General features: G+C 43.9%; 1 protein-coding gene and 1 long non-coding RNA gene across 3 annotated transcripts in view; one reads left to right on the forward strand and one right to left on the reverse strand.

Annotated features, from left to right (window-relative positions):
• Positions 1-19,549, reverse strand: part of LOC136393027 (uncharacterized) — a 63,607-nt gene extending 44,058 nt beyond the window's left edge. For both annotated transcript variants that reach the window (XR_010749019.1, XR_010749018.1), the window contains exon 1: positions 19,500-19,549. This is a non-coding gene — a long non-coding RNA (uncharacterized lncRNA). The remainder of the gene's footprint in view (positions 1-19,499) is intronic.
• Positions 19,550-19,744: 195 nt separating this feature from the next.
• The window catches only part of SNAPC3 (small nuclear RNA activating complex polypeptide 3), a 54,580-nt gene continuing 52,256 nt past the window's right edge, over positions 19,745-22,068 (forward strand). Inside the window, exons 1-2 of the mRNA XM_066368207.1 lie at positions 19,745-20,087; positions 20,986-21,063. Of these exons, the coding sequence (XP_066224304.1) occupies positions 19,771-20,087; positions 20,986-21,063 (395 nt within the window). The 5' untranslated portion in view covers positions 19,745-19,770. The remainder of the gene's footprint in view (positions 20,088-20,985; positions 21,064-22,068) is intronic.

Below are 22,068 nucleotides of genomic sequence, written 5' to 3' on the forward strand. Positions count from 1 at the left end.
CTTTGATTTTGATTCTGATGGAACTGTCAATCACAGCATCTAATCACGTGGCCACAGGGTGATCTAGATTGGCCGAATACAGTAGCTCATTCCTTTAGCCCCATTCATTGGTTCAAAGGAATGAGACACTATGTTATGGGCATGTGTTCCAACCTGTATTAAACATTCTCTTGCGTTGTTGCTATGTAGAGCTACATAGCAACAGGTGAGAAGGGGCCTTGCCTCTTAGATCACAAAAACTGAAAAGTCATGACTATGAGGCAACCAGAAACCATATGAAGTATATGTGTATGTTATAAAATTTGGAAGGCTACTCAAAAGTTACTAGAAATTAGCCCCTGTGCGGGGAAAGGGAGAGTGGCTGGGGGAACGGGAGCCGGGAGGGGAGAAAGCTCCCAATCTGGTTTGATCCAGTTCTCCCAATGCCCCCCATCATAGATCCAAGCAGCTTGGGCAGGAGAAGCTCTCCGTGGCCTGGGACCCTTAGGCACCTGACCCCACCCCACCAGCTGTGACCTTGCCCAAGGGCAGTGAAAGGGAAGCCCCAGAGGAGACTGGCCCGGTTGTCAGCTAAATCTGCTCCTGCAAAAGTGGAAAGGAAGCCAAAAAAGGTGGCAGGAAAGGATAAGTCTGCAGGCAAAAAAGTGCACACCAAAGGGAAAAGGGAGCAAAGGAAAGAGGCTTAAGCGGCTGACCAGGAGCCTAGACAAGGCCTACCTGCGACCCGAGGAACTGAAAACAGAGTTCAGCCTGCGATGAAGCAGGAAAGAAGCCCTGTCTGACTCTACCACATAACACACCATGTCTTATGTTTCTTGTACAATCCAGAGGGCTCTATCAACTCTTTTGTAAATGCAAGATTTTCAGTAGCTCTAGAAACATTTTTATGAAAGTGGAATTTCTATCTCATTCCATTTTTTTTTTTTTTTTTTTAGTGTAAATGCTTTTTTAAGAGGTGAAATCATTTGCTGGTTATTCAGGTTTTGCGTACCAGAAAATAGTGGGATATTGAATATGGGAGGCTTTGATTGCGTTGGTTGTCTGTTTAACACTCCACAGATTGGGTAGTTTTTATATCATATAATACAAAGCATACTGAATGGTAATTTAGTGCCAGTCATGCATTTAATATGTCTTGAACATTTTAAATTACTTCTATTCCCACATTTTTCCTAAATTGTTTCCTAAAGAAAACCACTCCTCGATCTTGGCTCTCATGGTCTGAATGTTGTGCATGCTGTAGCATCTTTGGGGTGGTAGGCCAGTGTCCCTAGTAAGTTTGTTAACCTGTTGCAAAAGCCTAAAAAGTTAATTCTGTAGTAAAGATGCTATTAAACTGTGAATGAGTGGGACTTCGATGTAACAGTGTATCAATGTTTGAAGATATTGGTACTTGATAAGCTATTAAGAAAAATTAGCCTCCAAATTTTATGCTGGAAGGTCAATGGAATAACTGTTTAGAAAAGGATTACAACTACTTGACTTGACATTTTTGATACCTATGTTAAGAATTGTGTACAAATTGAAATGTAGTGTAGTGAGCCTTAAAATAACCCACAAAAATCTCATGAAAGAAAAAACTTTTAAATTATTTTATGGTGCTGGCATTATACGTGATTTTTTTTTTTTGAAGCTGGAAACAGGGAGAGACAGTCAGACAGACTCCCGCATGCGCCTGACCGGGATCCACCCGGCACGCCCACCAGGGGCGACGCTCTGCCCACCAGGGGGCGATGCTCTGCCCATCCTGGGCGTCGCCATGTTGTGACCAGAGCCACTCTAGCGCCTGAGGCAGAGGCCACAGAGCCATCCCCAGCGCCCGGGCCATCTTTGCTCCAATGGAGCCTTGGCTGCGGGAGGGGAAAAGAGAGACAGAGAGGAAAGCGCGGCGGAGGGGTGGAGAAGCAAATGGGCGCTTCTCCTGTGTGCCCTGGCCGGGAATCAAACCCGGGTCCTCCGCACGCTAGGCCGACGCTCTACGGCTGAGCCAACCGGCCAGGGCCTATACGTGATTTTTAAAAGTCACTATAATTTAGTGCTATAATTTTTACTTTCAACTTAAAGAAACAAACAGGCTGATTACACTTTTGAGGTAGTAAAGTATATGGAACAACTTATAAAGATTGCACAGAATGGTACAAATTGAAGTGGGAAAAACTTCGTAGAACTAAGGGATGTTAACTGAACCTTAAATGATCTGGGTGAACAGAGAGATTTAGTGACCACAGTTGTGCAGAAAAAGAGGCAGGCAAAAAGGTTAACGTGACAGGAGCAAGAGATAAGTGTCAGCAGACAGTTAAGTGGGCCAAAAACTTAAGATTCATATCGGAGAGTCTTGACACTAAGGAAGCACTGAATGAGGCACGAAGTACTAGAAAAGGCGCACCCCTGGGGTAGAGAAGTGGGGAGGACTGGAGTGAGGGCGCCTCGTAACAGGCATGTGTGCACTAGACATGATTCCATGCTGCACTGGCTTCTATGACGTAAACAAGCTCTGTGTGCCCCTACAGCCTGAGCTGCTCATTTCTATGGCCACACCTGGCTAGACCAGAAGCGGAGACAGACGGGGCCACGTGAATGTTGACCAATAGCTTAGCATGGCCTGGAACATAGGGCCTTTCCCAAACAAGGAATACTGGGCCAATCCTTTTCTCTCTTTCTCTGCCTCTGCCTTTGCAGTCTCTCAGGAGATCTAGGGGGAAGAACTTCCTTGTAGTTCCATGAGCTGATCTGAAAAGCTATAAAATAGATGGTAGGTCAAGGTTGCCAAATAAAATATAGAACAGTTAAATTTGAATTTCAGGTAAATGACAACATTTTTTTTAGTGTAAGTATGACCCAGGTAGTGAATAGGATATACTTACACTGAAAAATTATTTGCTCCTTCTTTACCTCTGAAATTCAAATTTAACTGGATGTCCTGTGTTGTTCATTTGTTAAATCTGGCAACCTTATCAAGAGCCCTTGTGCAGCATGTGAAAATCAAGTAGGTGGGGCAAAGCAATGCAGACCTCTCCTTTCCTGCCACGAAGAGAAAGGCAGTCCACTGTCTCTGCTGCTGGGGCTGGGCCTGATGCGGCCGGTGTCTCCTGTTCTCTCTGCTGGAGCTCTCGGGCAGCACTTCCTGTTCCTTCGGGGGAGTCTCTGCTGCTCAGCCATCCCTGACCAGACACACACTGTGCTCTGAGTGAAGTACAGAGGCTCATCGTCAGAGGCTGGACTGTAACCGTAGGACTTAATTCTTTATTATATTACACACCAGGGAAAGTTTTCCAGACTAGGTTTTCAAAAGGAAGAGGTTGAATGTCAATGCTCCCTCTCCCTCCTTCTTCAACCCTTTTCCAGCTAATGTAGCCTCTTTGATGCCCCGGGTCAGGTACTTCTGGGGCAACCCCTTGCCCTACCGATAGGAAGAGGACACTCTTCTCCTCTGTCTTCGGCAGGGACTTACAAACTACAGCACCTGAGGGCTGTAGTTTGCTTAGTCACAACTGACTCCAGAGAGTGACAGAATTCCTAGTGTTAGATGCACTTGACATTCTCAGATATATACCCAAAAAGCAAGGCACACCTTCCAAGGTGAGTAGTTTTTTCTCAGCCACAATGCTCACTCAGATACAAGGAAAAAGTATTCTTCTAGAAAATTACATTAATTTCACAAGTTGCAAAAGAGCAGCTGTGTTGAGAAGGCATTGCTTTTCTTTTTTTCTGGACCTAGCTAACACGACCAGGGGTACACTTGTCTCTGTTCACCATCCTAGGTGGTGGCTCCAGCTCTAATCAGATTCTCCTTTCTTAGAAATCTCCCTTCTCTATCTAGCTAGAAGGGGAGATTCTCCATCCCCTCCCCCAGTATAGCAGTGTACATAAAGAAGAAGTGATATCGGTGCAGTGGATAAAGTATCAACCTAGAATGCCGAGGTTTCTGGTTCGAAACCCTGGGCTTGCCTGGTCAAGCCACATATGACAATCAATCAATGCACAACTAAAGTGAAGCAACTATGAGTTGATACTTCTCGCTCCTCCTTTCCTCTCTGTAAAATCAATATATAAAATCTTTTTATTTATTTATTATTAACTTTTAAATAAATAAAATCTTTTTTAAAAAATACTTCTTTAAAAAAGAAAGAAGCCCTAGCCAGATAGCTTGGTTGGTTAGAGCATCATCCAGAAAGGCAGAGGTCGCCGGTTTGATTCCCAGTCAGTGCACATACAGGAACTGTTCGATGTTTCTGTCTCTCTTGCTCTCCCTTCCTCTCTTCCTGAAATCAATGAATTAAAAAAAATAAAATGAAATAAGAAAAAAAATCAAATGCAAAAAGCCACGAAAGAAAATGTAATGTTGATTCCTGGTACCAGACCTTATGAACCCTTCAGTTGATATTTTAGACTTTCATAAGACCTACCTACCTCTTTGTATCCTTACAGAAATAAGAACAACAACCACCTCCACCTGGAAAAGGGGTCATCAAACTTTCTGTAAGGGGAGAGAGCAAATGTCTCAGGTTTCGGAGCCCATACAGTCTCTTGCAACTACTTAGCTTTGCTACTGTAATGCAAAAGCAGACATATACAATATGAAAATGTAGGAGCATGACTGTGTTCCAAGAAAATTTTATTTCTAAAAACCAATGGCTTGGCCTGGCCTGTGGAAGTCCTGGGTTTGATTCCCGGCCAAGGCACACAGGAGAAGCACCCATCTGCTTCTCCACCCTTCCCCCTCTCCCTTCTCTCTGTTTCTCTCTTACCCTCCTGCAGCCAAGGCTCCATTGGAGCAAAGTTGGTCTGGGCACTGAGAATGGCTCCACGGCCTCCACTTCAGGTGCTAGAATGGCTCCAGTTGCAATGGAGCAACACCCCAGATGGGCAGAGCATTGCTCCCTAGTGGGCATGCCAGGTGGAACCCGGTCAGCACATGTGGAAGTCTGTCTCTCTGCCTCTCTGCTTCTCACTTCAGTAAAATACAGAAAACAAACAAAACAAAAACAACAAATAAAAACCAATGGCAGTGGCCCTGGCCGGTTGGCTCAGCGGTAGAGTGTCGGCCTGGCGTGCGGGGGACTCGGGTTCGATTCCCGGCCAGGGCACATAGGAGAAGTGCCCATTTGCTTCTCCACACCCCCCTCCTTCCTCTCTGTCTCTCTCTTCCCCTCCCGCAGCCAAGGCTCCATTGGAGCAAAGATGGCCCGGGCGCTGGGGATGGCTCCTTGGCCTCTGCCCCAGGTGCTAGAGTGGCTCTGGTCGCGGCAGAGCGACACCCCGGAGGGGCAGAGCATCGCCCCCTGGTGGGCAGAGCGTCGCCCCTGGTGGGTGTGCTGGGTGGATCCCGGTCGGGTGCATGCGGAAGTCTGTCTGACTGTCTCTCCCCGTTTCCAGCTTCAGAAAAATACAAAAAAACAAAACAAACAAACAAAAAAAAACAAAAAACAATGGCAGCCTGACCAGGTGGTGGCACAGTGAATAAAGTGTCCGCCTGGGATGCTGAGGACCCAGGTTCAAGACCCAAAGGTCATCAGCATGGGCTCATCTGACTTGAGCGCAGGCTCACCAGTTTGAGCATGGGGTCACTGGCTTGAGTGTGGGATCATAGTCACGCTCATGGTCACTGGCTTGAACCCAAAGGTCGTTGGCTTGAAGCCCCAGGTTGCTGGCTTGAGCCCAAGGTTGCTGGCTTGAGCAAGGGGTCACTCACTCTGCTGTAGCCCTCCATCACGGCACACATGAGAAAGCAATCAATGAACAACTAAGGTGCCGTAACAAAGAATCGATGCTTCTGATCTTTCTCCCTTTCTGTCTGTCCGTGTCTGTGTGTCTGTATCTCCTTCACTAAAAAAAAAAATTTTTCGGCCTGGTCTGTGGTGGTGCAGTGGATAAAGCAATGACCTGGAACACTGAGGTCACCGGTTCAAAACCCTGGGCTTGCCTGGTCAAGGCACATATGGGAGTTGATGCTTCCTGCTCCTCCCTCCCCCTTCTCTCTCTCTTTCTCTCTCTCACTCTCTCCTCTCTAAAAAAATAAATAAATAAAAAACTAAGCTTTAAAAAAAATTTTTTTTTGGCAAAATCATAGTCTAATAAAAAGGAATGAGGACTCTTTGGAGGAATGGCTGATTCTAGGCATTGGGCAAGGATTATATGAGTCAGGAGTATTTTGTAGTGCCAAGAAGTAAGGAGCTCTCAAACATAAGAGGACAGGGAGCATGTGAAAAGGACAGAGGGGCCAACCTGAAAGAGCTCTCAAAAGTGAAAGCTGGAAGAATTTAAGCAACAAAATAAATAGTAATTGTTTTTTGTTTGTTTGCATGTTTTTGAGAGAGAGAAAGACACAGAAAGGGAAAGAGTTGAAAAGCATCAACTTGTAGTTGCATCACTTTAGTTGTTCACCAATTGCTACTCATACGTGCCCTGATCTGGGGGCTCAAGCTGAGCCTGTGACACCTTGCTCAAGCCAGCAACCTTGGGCTCAAGCCAGTGACCTTGGGATCATGCTGACGATCTTGCACTCAAGCCTGCGACCCTTCACTCAAGCTGGTGACCTCAAGAGTCCTAGATCAACACTTGATCCATTGCGCCACCACTGGTCAGGCAGTAGTAATTGTTTTAAAGTGCAAACTTTCCAAGAATTGTGAAGGCTAACAGATCAGGAGTCAACTGCCATTGAAAATATCATTTTTAAAAAAGACCAAAAAAGGATCACTGCATGCCATGCCACAGGGGACCACATGAGGAAGCACCAGGCTGATCAGGAGGCAAAAGGAGTAACAGGGAAATGTGGGCAAGAGCCTTCACTGTGGTTCCTACAGGCAGGAACAGGCGGGTATGAGCAGGTTTAGGATGAGCTAGTTTGAACAGCATCAGCAGCTCTGGGGCACGGGCGTCCCTAGGTGTCTGGTACCTGGACCTGGCTAATTAGGTCAGCGGAACAGTAGTCCTGAGTGTGAGAACCCCATGGTGGAGGTGGTGGGGTGCTGGCCCTGGACCGGTTGTTTTACACTTGAAAGGCCCACTCAAAGTAGAGTCCTTTATTATCTTTAGGAATTGGCTAGCTCTGGGAGGGGTAGTCTCTCCAGAGTCAGTAAAACCCCAGATGCCAAAGAATCAGAAACACAGGGCTAATATAGTAGTATTGTATGATAACCCAGAGCATAAAATAAATATCCATGAGTACATACTGTATAAATAAAAGATTGAATATTTAAATAAATGGAGAACAGGAAAATCTCCCTTATAGAATTCCAAATAATTACGTAACTACTCTCCATTCTGTGGTAGGCAGTTAGACAGACGTGAGCAGAGCAAGGACAATGGGCCAGATACAGAAAGTTACCAGGGCCTAACAATGGGCAAAACTGGGAAAACAAGGACCCTGACCCTCGGTAAGCTTTCCTCCTCCCCTAGCACATTTGCTGGTCAAGGAATTTAGACCCCTGACTTTTCATATCACTGGTCATGCAATTAGGACCCTCCTCTGAGTTTCCCTCCCCTGGCATATTGCCCTTAGAGGTATAACAAACAAGGGGGCCAGAGAATAGCCCTTAAGCATTATGCCCCAAGACGATGAGTTCTGACCCACACGGAATACATCTAGGGCTCATTTGTGTTTCAGCTTCAGGCCCAGAAATGCAGCAAAATCAGACAAGTGACACCACGGCTACCCTCAGGACCAGCTGTATTGACTAGTGACTCCTGCTCTGGTGCCAACCAATCAGTGAAGACCACGACCCTGAAAGGCACACCTGCTATTGAGATGCTCTTCTGGTACCTCCCTTCCATTCCCACCCTTAAAAGCCCTTTGGACAAAGGCCCCAGTGCCCTCTCCCTCTCCGGAGCATGCCTGCACCTTTTCCACCCCCTCCATACAGCTCCCCTACCCCCCTGGCCCACCCCCAGCACATTACCTTACCCTTCTATCTCCCAGTTCAAGGGCCCCTTCTTTTGCCTCTATAACTCATTCCCGGAGCCCATTTCTTCTACAGCTCTCTTCTACCTCTGTGACCTCCTAAATAAACTTTCTCTTATAATTTGTTTCTTGGCTCTGAATTCTTTTAGTCAGAACTAAGTACCTGTACTGAGGGTGTTGAATCAAGGTCTGGTCTGACTCCACCGGTCTAACACCTGTACCATGCCCCCAACAATTCCAGGGGATAGAGTCTCCCCACTTGAGTATGAGCTGTGCTGAGAGACTTACTTTCAAAGGGTACAATATGGAAAGAGGGGGGAAAGTAACTTTACAGGGAAAAGATGCTTTTCTTCTGAGATGAGGGTAGAACTTTCGCAGAGTATATTTTGTTATCTGATCCCACAGCTTCTAGCCTTCAATCATTTTATACCTTTTTCAGGATCTATTCCACTTACATCAGTGAATGTGTCTTATAGAGGTACTAAGATAACTTAGGTAAATGAAATAATGTTTGGTTGCAGAATCATGGGATGATGCCAGTCTCTTCTCATGAGAGTCGGACCACGTCCTGCTCCAAATCTCCCTCCAAAAAAAAAATTAAAAATGACAGCTTCTCCCACATTTCTCCAAGTTCACAGTCCTCTAACCAAGGGGGCTAGAATGTTTTCTAATTTTTTCTCTCTGATTCTATATTTTTTTCCAATAGACTTTCTCACTATCCTTGCTAATCCAAGATTTAAAACACCTTACAATAAATGTGGCATTGTTCTTGGAAAAAGTAATCACCTAATTTTCACATATCATTGGAACTGAGATAATGGTGATGGGAGAATAAAGAATAACACAGGTTTCCTAAAGCAATTAGTTGGGGGCAATTTAGAAAATAAAAATGTCATTAAGCAAATATGTGCTTATTAAAAGTTATTCAGTCTTTAAAAGGATCATTACTTAGATGAAAGAGGACATTAAATCAGGTTTTCCACCTCAGTTGTTAAAATTCTTTTTAATTAATGTAAACCCTTTGAATGGTTATAAATCTTACTCCTCACTAAATGGTTATTATTGTTTTGCCAACTGTTTTTATGACTAAGGGCACCCCAGCTGTCTTTCCTGTTCACACCATCCTTCTCTCTACTCCTCCTGGCATAGAGAAAGCCCCAGGCAGTCCCATGGCTTCCATAAAGCAATTGTCCACCTGAACAAGCAATCAGTTGAAGCAGAGAATCCAGAAACGATACAAAGCAAAAAATTGTCTCCTTTTTGTATCTTTAAGGATGAGTCCTTGTATGGCCAGAAGCCGTGGCCACCATCACAGCTGCTTGGCCAACGCAGGTTCAGATTTCATTCGGACTGACCGTAAAGAAACAGCAGAGTCAAAAACTGGTGTTCCATTTTCCTTTAAACCTAGCTCGTACGAGAGGGGGGCAAGAAAATATACAGCAGGAAACACTTCCCTTTCCATTCAGGGCTCCCAAAGCCACTGACTCATCCGAGTTTTCCTAGAATCAAAGGCTTCCACCTCACCAGTCTTATTCACCTCTGTTCCCCATCTCCTTCTCCTTTACAAACTGGCTTCTCCTTCTCCCATTCCGCCATTTTGGCTGCCTCCTTCACGTGACTTCCCTGCCCTGCTCCAGCCTGGGTTCCTCCCTACAAGAACGTGGCCATTCTCTCTCTCTAAAATGGCCTCCTAGCTCCTCCTTTTAAAACCTTTTGGTGCAAAAGCCCTCCCCAAAACATTAGCATAACCACGCCCCTTCCAAGCAAGAAGGGCATTAATATGTATTATCACCTGGGTGATGGGCAACGCCATCTTTAACAATAAGGGTGAGAAAAAATAACTTTATCTGTCCAACAGTCCTCAAACTTTTTGCTAAGAATGAAATGTAGAAAAGAAAGGCTCTTAGCATAAATAACTTTCAGCAGAACTTACTTTTTTCTAAGACTCCCTACCCCTGGCCTCGAACCTGGTTTCCCAGGCTGTGGTCTTGGGCTAGTTCTGCTAGGCTGCAGGTGTTCCTAGAATGTGTTTCCCTGAATTAATCCTATAGATAAGTATTGTAAATTAGCTCATTTCACTGCTTTGTTTTACTGCAATGCTTCCCCTCCTCCCTATTCCCCAATCAGAGGGTAATTTTGTCTTTAAAAGCTGACTTCAAACTGTGTTGGGGCACATGATTTGAGTAACTTAGGTCTCCTTGCGGTTGCTGGCCTTAAAATAGACTCCTTAATTTGGCTACTTAATTGTGTGGCAGAATGTCTGTTTCTCCCTGTTAATACTTATTTTCCTACAGCCTCACAATGCCTAAGGTAGTGTTTCTCAAAGTGTGCGCCAGGGCACACTGGTGCACCCTAGAAGATTTCCAGGTGCACCCTGTGGTATTCCAGAGAAATATGTGCCTGTTGGGGACCAAAAAACCAAGAGGGTTTTTGGAGTTTAGATTTTGGGGGGGGGACAGAGGTGTGGGGAATTGGCTCTAAGCTGACAGTCTGCCCAACCCTCCACCTCACTTGCCTGATTAGATTGCAAAAGGCTGTTAGCTGTGGTGCTGGATTGTTTACACTACCCCCCATGTTCCCTGGAAAGAATGGAGGCAAGTTTCTTCTATGCTTTGTTTTGTGTAAAGTTAAGGTGTTATGTATGGTGGGGGTTTTCTGCACTTGGTAAAATTCTTGGGTTGCCTTGGAAACATGATCAAAGATTTGCTAATGGTCCACTTTGCCCTATAAATAAAGCAAGATGCGGTTTTTGGGTGTGCTTTGTTCTTGCCAGCAGCAATTACAGGGCCCTCCCAACTTTGTATTTTCTTAATTCCGCACTGTTCCCACTTGGGACCTAGAATTACTAGCTGCGCTGGTTCACAGCATGTGCCCAGATATAAAAATAAGTATAGTTACTCTATTATATAATTTCATTATGGAAATACTGTTCTTTTTGTTAACACATCATTATTATATTTATTAACATCATTATATTATTTTTAGATAAATGCACCCAAATGAAATGGATAGATTTCTCAAAAAAAAAGCGTGATAGTGAAGAATCCAATTCTGGAAGTGAGCAAATTAAGTGTAAATAAAATAGGACTTGAAGGCTGATGGGCAGAATTTAATTTATAGCATTTTCCATCACTTAACATTGAACAATACCGATTGGATTTGAAACCCATTCATGGAAGCTTCAAGTGATTTTGGTTTAACATTAACAGAAGAAGAATTGGCAGCTATATCCACTGATCGTGGATTGATGATTAAACATAAGGAATTGTCTCCTGAAACCTTTTGGATTTCTATAAAAGAAGAGTATTTGGCAAATTATCTAAAAAGGCTTTGAACATTTTATTACAATTTTCAACATCCTATTTATGTGAATTATGATTTTCTACCCTCAACACAATTAATAGTAAAAAGAGAAAAATTCTTCAATGTATTGATGAGGAAATGAGAGTTTGCCTTTCAAATATATGCCCAAACATTGAAGAAATCGCTAGGACACATCAGGCTCATGTTTCTCATAAACACAAGAATGAAAAAACTTAACATGCTTGACCAGGCGGTGGCACAGTGGATAGAGCCTCGGACTGGGATGTGGAAGGACCCAGGTTTGAGACCCCAAGGTCACCAGCTTGAGCGTGGGCTCATCTGGTTTGAGCAAAGCTCAACAGCTTGAGCGTCGCTGGCTCCAGCAAGGGGTTACTGGGTCTGCTGAAGGCCCGCGGTCAAGGCACATATGAGAAAGCAATAGATGAACAATTAAGGAGTCCCAACGCGCAACAAAAAACTAATGATTGATGCTTCTCATCTCTCCGTTCCTGTCTGTCTGTCCCTGTCTATCCCTCTCTCTCTGTCTCTGTAAAAAAACAAACAAACAAAAAAAACCACAACACATTTGCGCCGGGACCTGCCAAATTTACTAAATCTTACTAAGAATGTATCTATATATAAAAAGATGACATTTTTGTCTTTTTTAATTTTTAACCTTTATTTTACAAATTCTAAAAAGCATAACTAAAAAAATGTAACATAAAAGTATTTTTTAATGTCAGAATAAATTTAATTTTGTCATATTTATTTCATTTAATTACCATAAAAGCATGCTTGGACTTTATATATTTTTCTTTAATATTTGACTTAATTACTATAACATATTTCTCAGAAATTTGTATATAGTGTGCCTACTATTATTTGTAGGATTTTAAATGCTTCCCAACTTCAAAATGTTTGAGAACCACAGGCCTAAGGGATGGGTGAGGGTTAGGTATTTTCCCACCCCCCTCTCACTACAAATGCCAAAAGTTGGCCATGGCAGCAGCTGTTTTACTGTTGCCTTCTGCAGGGCCTTTCTTTAAATTTGATGGGAATGCCTGACCGGCCGGTGGCTCAGTGGATAGAGCATCAGACTGGGATGCAGAGGACCCAGATTCAAGATCCTGAGGTTGTCAGCTTGAGCGCAGGCTCATCTGGTTTGAGCAAAGCCCACCAGCTTGGACCCAAGGTCGCCGGCTCGAGCAAGGGGTTACTCGGTCTGCTGAAGGCCCACGGTCAAGGCACAAATGAGAAAACAATCTATGAACAACTAAAGTGTCGCAATGAAAAACTGATGACTGATGCTTCTCATCTCTCTCTGTTCCTGCCTGTCTGTCCCTGTCTATCCCTCTCTCTGACTCTCTTTGTCTCGGTAAAAATAAATAAATAAATAAATAAATAAATAAATAAATAAATAAATAAATAAATGTGGTGGGAATGCCTGTCCCACAGAGCATAAGCAGAGTTGGGAAACCAACAGCCAGATAACAATTCATAATCTTGATTTGTATCATTATTCAGGATCACTTCTGTAATTCTATGTCAACACTGTAATCCCCATGTCACCAGAAAAGGATCAGAACCAGAACAGCTCTGCCTCAGGCCAGCTGGTAACGTGTGGGTTCTTGACTTTGTGTAGGAAAGATTTTACAACACAAGTTCAGGTGATTTTGAGAGTACACTTATTAAAGCTGAGGAGCCTGACCTGTGGTGGCGCAGTGGATAAAGCATTGACCTGGAAATGCTGAGGTCGCCGGTTCGAAACCCTGGGCTTGCCTGGTCAGGGCACATATGGGAGTTGATGCTTCCAGCTCCTCCCCCCCGTCTCTCCTCTCTCTCTCTCTCTCTCTGTCTCTCCCTCTCCTCTCTAAAATGAATAAATTAAAAAAAATTAAAAAAAAAAAAAAGCTGAGGAAATTGAAACAAAAAATGGGCTTAGGATAGAAAAAGGACAGGAGAGGGCCTAAGCAATACTCTGCTTTGGCTCTCTAGAAACATTATAGAGAAGAAGTGAGTCATGCTGGTCTGCATGAACTCACTGAGAAGTAAAAGTCACAGTAACAGAAGTGAGCCATGGAGAGGCTGCTGTTAATTCACCGAAAAGTCAGAGAAAAGAGGGCTACGAGACAGGGTCAGCGGGTTAGCCTGGGACAAATGGCTGCTTCTGCCCACTACTACCCTAGTTTCAAGTCTCGTGGGGGCCCTTAGAATTTAGGAGAAAAAAGTAAAGGTGCATTACCAAAAGGGAAGAAAGGCATGGGTATGCTCCAGAGAGAGCCCAGGTTGGGTCTGTGTCTTAAGGGTTCTTATCTGTTTTATAAGGCAGGAATTTTAGGGGAAGTCTTAGGGGAGGATCTCAATAGAATATTCATCAACTCTATGCTGATGTGCCAAAATGAGATTTATTTCCCTGACTTCATCTGTTCTAGGGTGTGGCTGGCACAAATGTCATTAATTGAATTTTTGTTATCTATCTCCCTGAGTAGGGTGAATTAAGCTATTTACCGTTTGGTTGGGAAGAAATGTAAACTACTTACTATTTTTTTAATTGATTTGGAGAAAGAGGGGAAAGAAAAGGGGCAGAGAAAGACAGAGAGAGAGAGAGAGCCTGACCAGGTGGTGGCACAGTGGATAGAGTATCAGACTGGGATGCAGAGGACCCAGGTTCGAAACCCCAAGGTTGCCGACTTGAGCGTGGGCTCATCTGGCTTGAGCGCAGGGTCACTGGTTTGAGCGTGGGATCATAGACAATGCTCCATGGTTGCTGGCTTGAGCTCAAGGTCGCTGGCTTGAAGCCCAAGGTCACTGGCTTGAGCAAGGGGTCACTAGCTCTGCTATAGCCCCCCCCCCCCAGTCAAGGCACATATGAGAAAACAATCAATGAACAACAAAGGTGATGCAACAAAATACTGATGCTTCTCATCTCTCTCCCTTCCTCTCTGTCTGGCCCTATCTTCCCTCTCTCTAACTCTCTCTCTACCTGTCAAAAAAGAGAAGAGAGAGTGAGAAGCATCAACTCATAGTTGCTTTACTTTAGTTGTTCATTGATTGCTTCTTGCGTCTTGACTGGGGAGCTGAAGTAGAGCTAGTGAACCCTTGCTCAAGCCAGCGACCTTAGATTCATGTCATGTCCATGATTCTGTGCTCAAGCGTGCAACCTCAGGGTTTCAAACTTCGGGACCTCAGCGTTCCAGGTTGATGATCTATCCACTGCACTACCACCAGTCAGGCTAAACCAGGCATAGCCAACAGTTTTTGCCCCGGGGGGGCCAGATTAGAAAGAAAACTTTTTCACAGGCCGGATGAAATATTAAAATTAAAAAATGTTAAATACAAAAATGATTTAAGTAAACAAAATTTTATTATGTAATTTGTTTATGAAGAAATGTAAGTAATTTAGTACAACAAATTAACAAAAAAAACTAATGTGACGTGTTGAGGTGTTTTACATCGCCTATTATTTTTTAAATATCTGGCTCTATACTTGTAGTAGCTATTCTTAACACAGCCTCCAAATGTAAATCATTCAATTTTGATCCTGTACTTTTATTTAGATTCATTAAAGAAAAAGTTTGTTCACAAATATAAGTTGAGCTGAAGATTACTGAAGATATCCTAGTTTATGTCTAACGATTTAAAAGTACCACTTATTTCATTTCCACAGTGCGCTGTGTGGAGAATATTAAAAATTTAATCGCAGGCCGCATAAACTCATTACGCGGGCCGGATCTGGCCTGCGGGCCATATGTTGGCCATGCTTGGGCTAAACCATTTACTCTTAAGTGCCCTTGGTTAGGGAAGATGGGATTTTGATTTACTAGATGGCTATAAACTGCTTGGCTGTTTAACTGTCTGTCTCAGTTTCACTGTTCCACTTGTCCTGGTTTACTAACCTGTCTTTCCCAATTGGGAAACATTAGAGTTTTTTCCTTCCTCAAGAATCATACAAAGCTCAGCTAGAATCATAGGGACTATACCTATATTGGGACTTTAGAATCTTTCTACCTTCTTTCTGCTGTTGTTTGGTTCTAGTACCAGGTCTATTAATACTCTCATCTGCCAAATTTGCCACAGGGCCAGAAGCTGCCTTTGCTATGGCCTTGATGGAGAAGAAAAACTTTCCCTCCACTGTCACAAACCAGCGCAACTTGTAATTTTGCAGGTCTTAAGTGGGAACATCGGAGGATTAGAAAATAAACAGAGAGAAAATGGATGGGATTGGGAGGCCTCTTGTAAACTGATGACCTACAGAATGAGCCTATAACCCCAAAGCACTTTATTTATAGTGCAGAGAGCAAAGCCATTTGCAAAACAAAGAGAGCTCAGATACAAAGTCACATTTCTCAGGCAAACCAAGAATTCTCCCATTTGCAGAAGACCCCCACCATGCATAACATCTTAATTTCACAAAACAAAGGGTAAAAAGAAAACTGCCTCCAGTCTCCTCGAGGGACATGGGTGATGGGACTAGTAGAAACCATCAGCATGGCAGCTAACATGGAGGTGTGGGGAGAGGCATGTCAATTCCCTTTACCAACTTAATCAAACAATCGGAGGTTGTGGGGAAGAGCTTAGCTCTTTGGCTTAAGCCTTAAACTATGAGAACTTTTGTCAGTTTGCAGTCTCCCACAGTCCACCATCTAGGTTCAGTCACTGGGGGCCTGTGAATTAAACTAACAAAAGATAGCAAGAAAAAAGATAGATTTTTACTCACATATGTATGATATGGAAGAGTTCCCAGAAAAAGGTGACTCTGAAAGGCTCTTTGAATTAGAGCTTATGTACCATCTTAATAGGAGGTGGGGGAGCAGGGCAATTACAGGAAAACAAATGACTTCTTAGTAGGGAAGAGAGAGAAAGAACACTTAAGACAAAACAAATGACTTTTGGGAAGAATAAATGGGCCCTTAAAGAGAATAGATGGGAGTTTTGTGACAATATCTGTTTCGGTGTGATGCCCACTTCTAGTCAATCTTCTCTGGTCGCAGAGAGGGGCTTTATGACAATTCAGTTCTTTTGGGAGGCTCACCATTTAGGTAGAAAATGAAGTATAAGGGGGAAAGCCTATTTTCAAATGCCTTCTGCTCAAAGTAATTTGTATGCTACAGTGGCTATTCTGGACCCCTTCAGCCTTATTCCAAGGACTGGCTGTTGATAAGACTCAAGTGAGTGGTTGTGATCGCTAGTGGTACTCACTACAAATCCTTCTTACCTGCTGATGCCTCATGCTGCTGCTACCCAATGACACATCTCACAGTGAAAACTAACCCTTCCTTGGCAGTGCTCATTCTGGTCCAGCCCCTACTCCTTGCTGTTTAGGAGCCATCCTGGTTTCCAGCCCTGAAACCAACATTATTAAATCTCCAGATGTATGTTAAGAGTTCTTCTCACCTGAAGTTTGACTTCACTCTCTGGAGAGCTACCCCTGTGGAAAGATTTGGATCAAGTCTCACAGGTCCAGGGGAAGACTATTATATTAGTCTTTAGGTTGAGACTCCAATTCAAACTAGTTTAATATTACACACACACACGCTACATGTCTAGGGAGGAAGATGACCTTAACCACAATTGTTCCAAGTCACGTGACTTCTCTCTTTCGCCTTCTACTTTTGCTTATTTAAACTATTGGCTTTCTTCCAACTCTCCCATTAGTCAATACAGTCTATGTGTAGGTCACATCCTTGGATCCTCAGAAGGAAGGGAGTGTTACTAGTTATAAATAAAATCTCAGAGGGGGATTCTGATTGGCTATAGTTGAGTAATTTGCTCATCTTTAACCCAATTACTGTGGCCTGAGTAGGAACGGTTCTATGATTGGCAGCACCAGGAAGACCAAAAGGAGTAAGGAAGGTAAGTTCTAAGAAGTAGAATGTCAGGCAGACAAACAAAGCAGATGTCTATAAATACCACGACTCCTACAAAAAAACATATAATCTTTTTTTTTTTCCTAAGTGAGAAGCAGGGAGACAGACTCCCGCATGCGCCCGACTGGGATCCACTCAGCATGCCCACTCGGGGGCAATGCTCTGCCCATCTGGGCAGCTGCTCTGTTGTGGCTGGAGCCATTCCAGCGCCTGAGACGGAGGCCATGAAGCCATCCTCAGCGCCTGGGGCAACTTTGCTCCAATGGAGCCCAGGTTGCAGAGAGGGGGAGAGAGAGAGAGAGAGAGAGAGAGAGAGAGAGAGGAGAGGAAGAAAAACATATAATATTATTTTGAAATGGGCAATGGACTTGAATAGACATTTCTCCAAAGATGTATAAATGGTCAATAAGCAAAAGATGCTCAGTATCATTAGTCATAAAAGAAATGCAAATCAAAACCACAAGATAGGCCCTGGCTGGGTAAGCTCAGTTGGTTAGAGGGTCATCCCAGTATGTCAAGGTTGCAGGTTCAATCCCCAATCAGGGCACATACAAAAATAGACCAATAAATGCATAACTAAGAGGGACAAAACATCAATGTTTCTCTCTCTCTCTCTCTCTCTCTTTCCCTTCTTCTTTCTAAAATCAATAAAAATTAAAAAAAACCCCAAAGATCCTATTTCACAACCACTGGGATGGCTATAATGAAAATGGCAGATAATAACAAGTGCTGACAAGGATATGGAGATATCAGAATCCTCATACAGTGCTGGTAGGAATGTAAAATGGGGCAGCTACTGTAGAAAACAGCCTGGCAGTTATTCAAATTATTTAACATAGAGTTACCATGTGACCCAGTAATTTTACTCCTAGATACATAGATACAGATATAGATATCTAAGTGAAGTGAAAATATATCTCCACACAAAAACTGCACACAAATATTCATAGCAGCATTATTCACAATAGCCAAAAGTTGGAAACAACCTTTTGAGGAATGGAAAAACAAAATACAGTATCCATATAATTCAATTATTATTTAACTATAAAAAGAAATGAAGTACTGATACATGCTGCAATATGGATATAAGGACTGAAAATATTATGCTAAGTGAAAGCAGCTAGTTACAAAAACACAACACATAAGACTTCACTTATATTAAATGCCCAGAATATAAATCTATAGACAGGAAGATTAGTGGTTGGCTAGGGATGGGGGAATTGAGAGAATTAGGAGTGATTACTAAAAGGTACGTGGTTTCGCCTGACCAGGCAGTGGAGCAGTGGATAGAGCGTCGGACTGGGATGCAGAGGACCCAGGTTCGAGACCACGAGCTCGCCAGCTTGAGCCTGGGTTCATCTGGTTTGAGCAAAAGCCCACCAGCTTGAACTCAAGGTTGCTGGCTCTAGCAAGGGGTTACTCGGTCTGCTGAAGGCCCACGGTCAAGGCACGTATGAGAAAGCAATCAGTGAACAACTAAGGTGTTGCAATGCGCAACGAAAAACTAATGATTGATGTTTCTCATCTCTTCCCGTTCCTGTCTGTCTGTCCCTGTCTATCCCTCTCTCTGACTTACTCTCTGTCTCTATAAAAAAAAATTAAATTAAATTAAATTAAAAGGTACGTGGTTTCTTTTGGGAGTTGTGAAAATGTTCTCAAATTGTGATTGTTGCACAACTCTATACTAAGAACCATGGAATGAACACTTTTTTAATTTTTGTATTTACTTGCTGATTTTTTGAGAGAGAGTAACAAGATTTGTTGTTCCATTTACTTATGCATACATTGGTTGATTCTTGCATGTGCCCTCCCTGACCAAGTATCAAACCCACAATCTTGGCATAACGGGACAATGCTCAAGCCAGGCTGGAATGCACACTTTAAATGGGTGAAGTATATACTATGTGAACTATATATACCCCAATAAATATATATATATAATCAGGGTTTGCTCATTGTGTCTTGCTCCTTCCTTTGGGGCCTCTGGGAGAAGCGAGACAGCTTAGTTCCAATCCTGATTCTGTAACCCAGTTAACTCCTTCTTCAAGACCAACATAGGGACCCTGGAAACCCTGTGATTTGTATCAATATACATTAGGGTTAACAATGTATAGTGAGTGTCTGACACACAGTAGACGCTCAATAAACTCTACTGTGTGAGTGTGCAACATTGCACACGAATATATCATATATACACGCGAACATGAGGGCTTTGGAGAGGTCCTTAAGGAACCGGATTTGAAGGGCCGGTGTGTGCCAGATCTCGGCCCTCATCCCCCATCTCTCCCAGATTCCGGGGCACTGAGGCAGCAGCGCAGCCCACCGACTCTAGAAAGCAAGAAAAGTCCCGCACCCAAGACGGAGAAACAGTAAAGAGCGAGACCCAAGGGTGTGTAGAGGCCGCCCCACCCAGCAGAGAGCTACGCTACCTGACGTTTGGGGCCGCGAAGCATAAGCGACAAGCTGCGTGGCAGAGAGAACTACCACTCTTGCACCGCCCCGAGCGGAGAACAATGCGCTCGCCCCTGCACGCGGAGGCTCGCGGCGCCGCTGGCCCGGAGCCTTCCGGGAAATGTAGTGTCTGAAGTTCGGCCTGCGCAGTCCCGCCGCTCGCGCCAGGGCCATGTGCAACTACAAGTCCCATCACGCTCCGCAAGGCCTTGATCGTCTTGCTTCTGCAGGGAAGAGAGTGGAGCGAATATGGCTGAAGGGAACCGGGGCATCCCAACGTGCAGTGGGGTGAACAGTGGGCAGGATCAGGTCTCCAGCAGTGGCGGCTGCAACTTTCCAGAGTACGAGCTTCCCGAGCTAAACACGCGCGCCTTCCATGTGGGCGCCTTCGGGGAGCTGTGGCGTGGCCGGCTGCGCGGGCAAGGGGATTTGTCGCTGGAGGAGCCACCGGCATCCGCGCTGCCAGGGCTGGGACGGGTCGTCGATTCCGACTGGGAGGATGCCGCGGTGGCCCGAGATCTGGGCTGCAGCCTGGAGGCGGCGGCCGAGCTGAGGGCAGTTTGCGGGTGAGTGCAGGGCCGGGGAGCTCTAGCTGCTTGGGGCCAACCTGGGTGCAGCTTTGCCCTGCGCTCCCCGGGACCCCCCTTGGGAGGGCCGGGGGTTTACTCCCTGGGGAAGAAGGACCGCCCTTTGAAAGGTTTCAATCTGCGGGAGCTTTCCCGGAACACCGAGAGAGTTCCTGTGAGCGGAATGCACAGTCTCTACGTGTTGGATTGAGAGGACGAGACAGCTGCATAAAAGACTAGGTTTTCTATTCGTTAATTCTTAAAGTGCTCGTTAATGTAGAAAAGCAGTCAGAGGAACAGCGACTTGTAAGTGCCATTGATAATGTAGGAACCTTAGTAACGGTGAGGCTGAAAGATTTAACAGGAGAAGTGTTAAAATCTTTTGGGGACATACGGGGGGGGGGGGGGTATGCTATTACTGAAATTTTCTCCTCAAGTGCCTTGTTTGGGGTGAAAATGCGAAAATAACTGTACAAATATTTTTCTATCTCCATTTAGCACAATGTTAGCCTCTTTTAATTGCCCGCATTTGCTTTTTTTTTTTTTTTTTTTTTTTTGATTGATTGATTTTTAGAGACACAGAGAAAGGGGGAGAGAGCCAGAGAAAGAGGGAAGCATTCACATTTTATTACATTTAGTTGTCATATGTGCCCTGACCGGGGATGGGACCACAACCTTGGTGGTTTGTTTTGGGTGGACGCTCTAACCTATTGAGTAACCCGCCAGGGATTGTATATGCTTTTACTTACAGAGTATCTGCTTTGAATTCTTGCCTCAGAGCCTTCACTGGATTTTATCTCACTTCATAATTATTCAGTGATGTATTTAGGGCACCATCCTGACTCACTACGAACAAAATGCTTGATTACTTTTTTTTTCTTTTTTTTTTTTTTTGCAGACTTGATAAATTGAAGTGCCTTGAGGAAGAGGACGATCCAGAAGTCATACCAAAGGATACTGATCTTGTCACTTTGGGGTATGGAGGACCTTGGTTTTGTTATGTACTATTTATTTAAATATTTTTTAATGTTATATTATTCAAAAGTTGATTGTTGTCATCCCACCCCCTAAATTCAACCATTGTTAACATTTAGTCATATTTGCTTCAACTGTGTGTTTTTGAAATACCTGCTTTGTGTCTTTTTCTATTACTGAACCCATTCAGTAAGTTCCAGACAATACATAGCTCCTAAAAGTACCATTCTCCTACATAATCAGAGTGGTATTATTACAACTAAGGAAATTAAGAATAAATATATACATAACCTATAATAGCCAGTCCATATTCAAATTTGTATTTATTTTAAAATGTGTTGACAGAGGTACAGTAATCTACTTAGATTTCAGGTGCAAGCTGTAAATACTTCAGTAGTGCCTCTCAAACTATCATGTAAAGGACCAGGTTTTTTGTGGGGGTTTTTTAACATTCATTCATTCATTTATTTTTTGGGGGGAGGGGAAGCAAGCTCATAGTTGCTTCACTTTAGTTGTTCATTGATTGCTTCTTGTTTGTGCCTTGACCTGGTAAGCCCAGGATTTTTTTTTCTTTTTAAAGCAGATTTTTATTTTATTTAATTAATTTTTTTTTGTGGCAGAGACAGAGTAAGAGAGGGAGAGACAGGAAGGGAGAGCGATGAGAAACATCAGTTCTTCATTGTGGCTCCTTAGTTGTTCATTGATTGATTTCTCATATGTGTCTTGAGGGGGGGACCTACAGCAGACCGAGTGACCCCTTGCTGGAGCAAGCGACCTTGGGCTTAAGCTGGTGAGCCTTGCTCAAACCAGATGAGCCCGTGCTCAAGCTGGTGACCTCGGAGTCTCGAACCTGGGTCCTCCACATCCTAGTTCAACGTTCTATCCACTGCACTACCGCCTGGTCAGGCTAAGCCCAGGGTTTTGAACCAGCAACCTCAGCGTTCCAGGTCGACACTCTATCCCTATGCCAACACGGGTCAGGTTTCTTAAAATTTTTAACAGCTCT

This window comes from Saccopteryx leptura, chromosome 2, assembly GCF_036850995.1.
Source record: "Saccopteryx leptura isolate mSacLep1 chromosome 2, mSacLep1_pri_phased_curated, whole genome shotgun sequence".
Classification (NCBI taxonomy): Eukaryota; Metazoa; Chordata; class Mammalia; order Chiroptera; family Emballonuridae; genus Saccopteryx; species Saccopteryx leptura.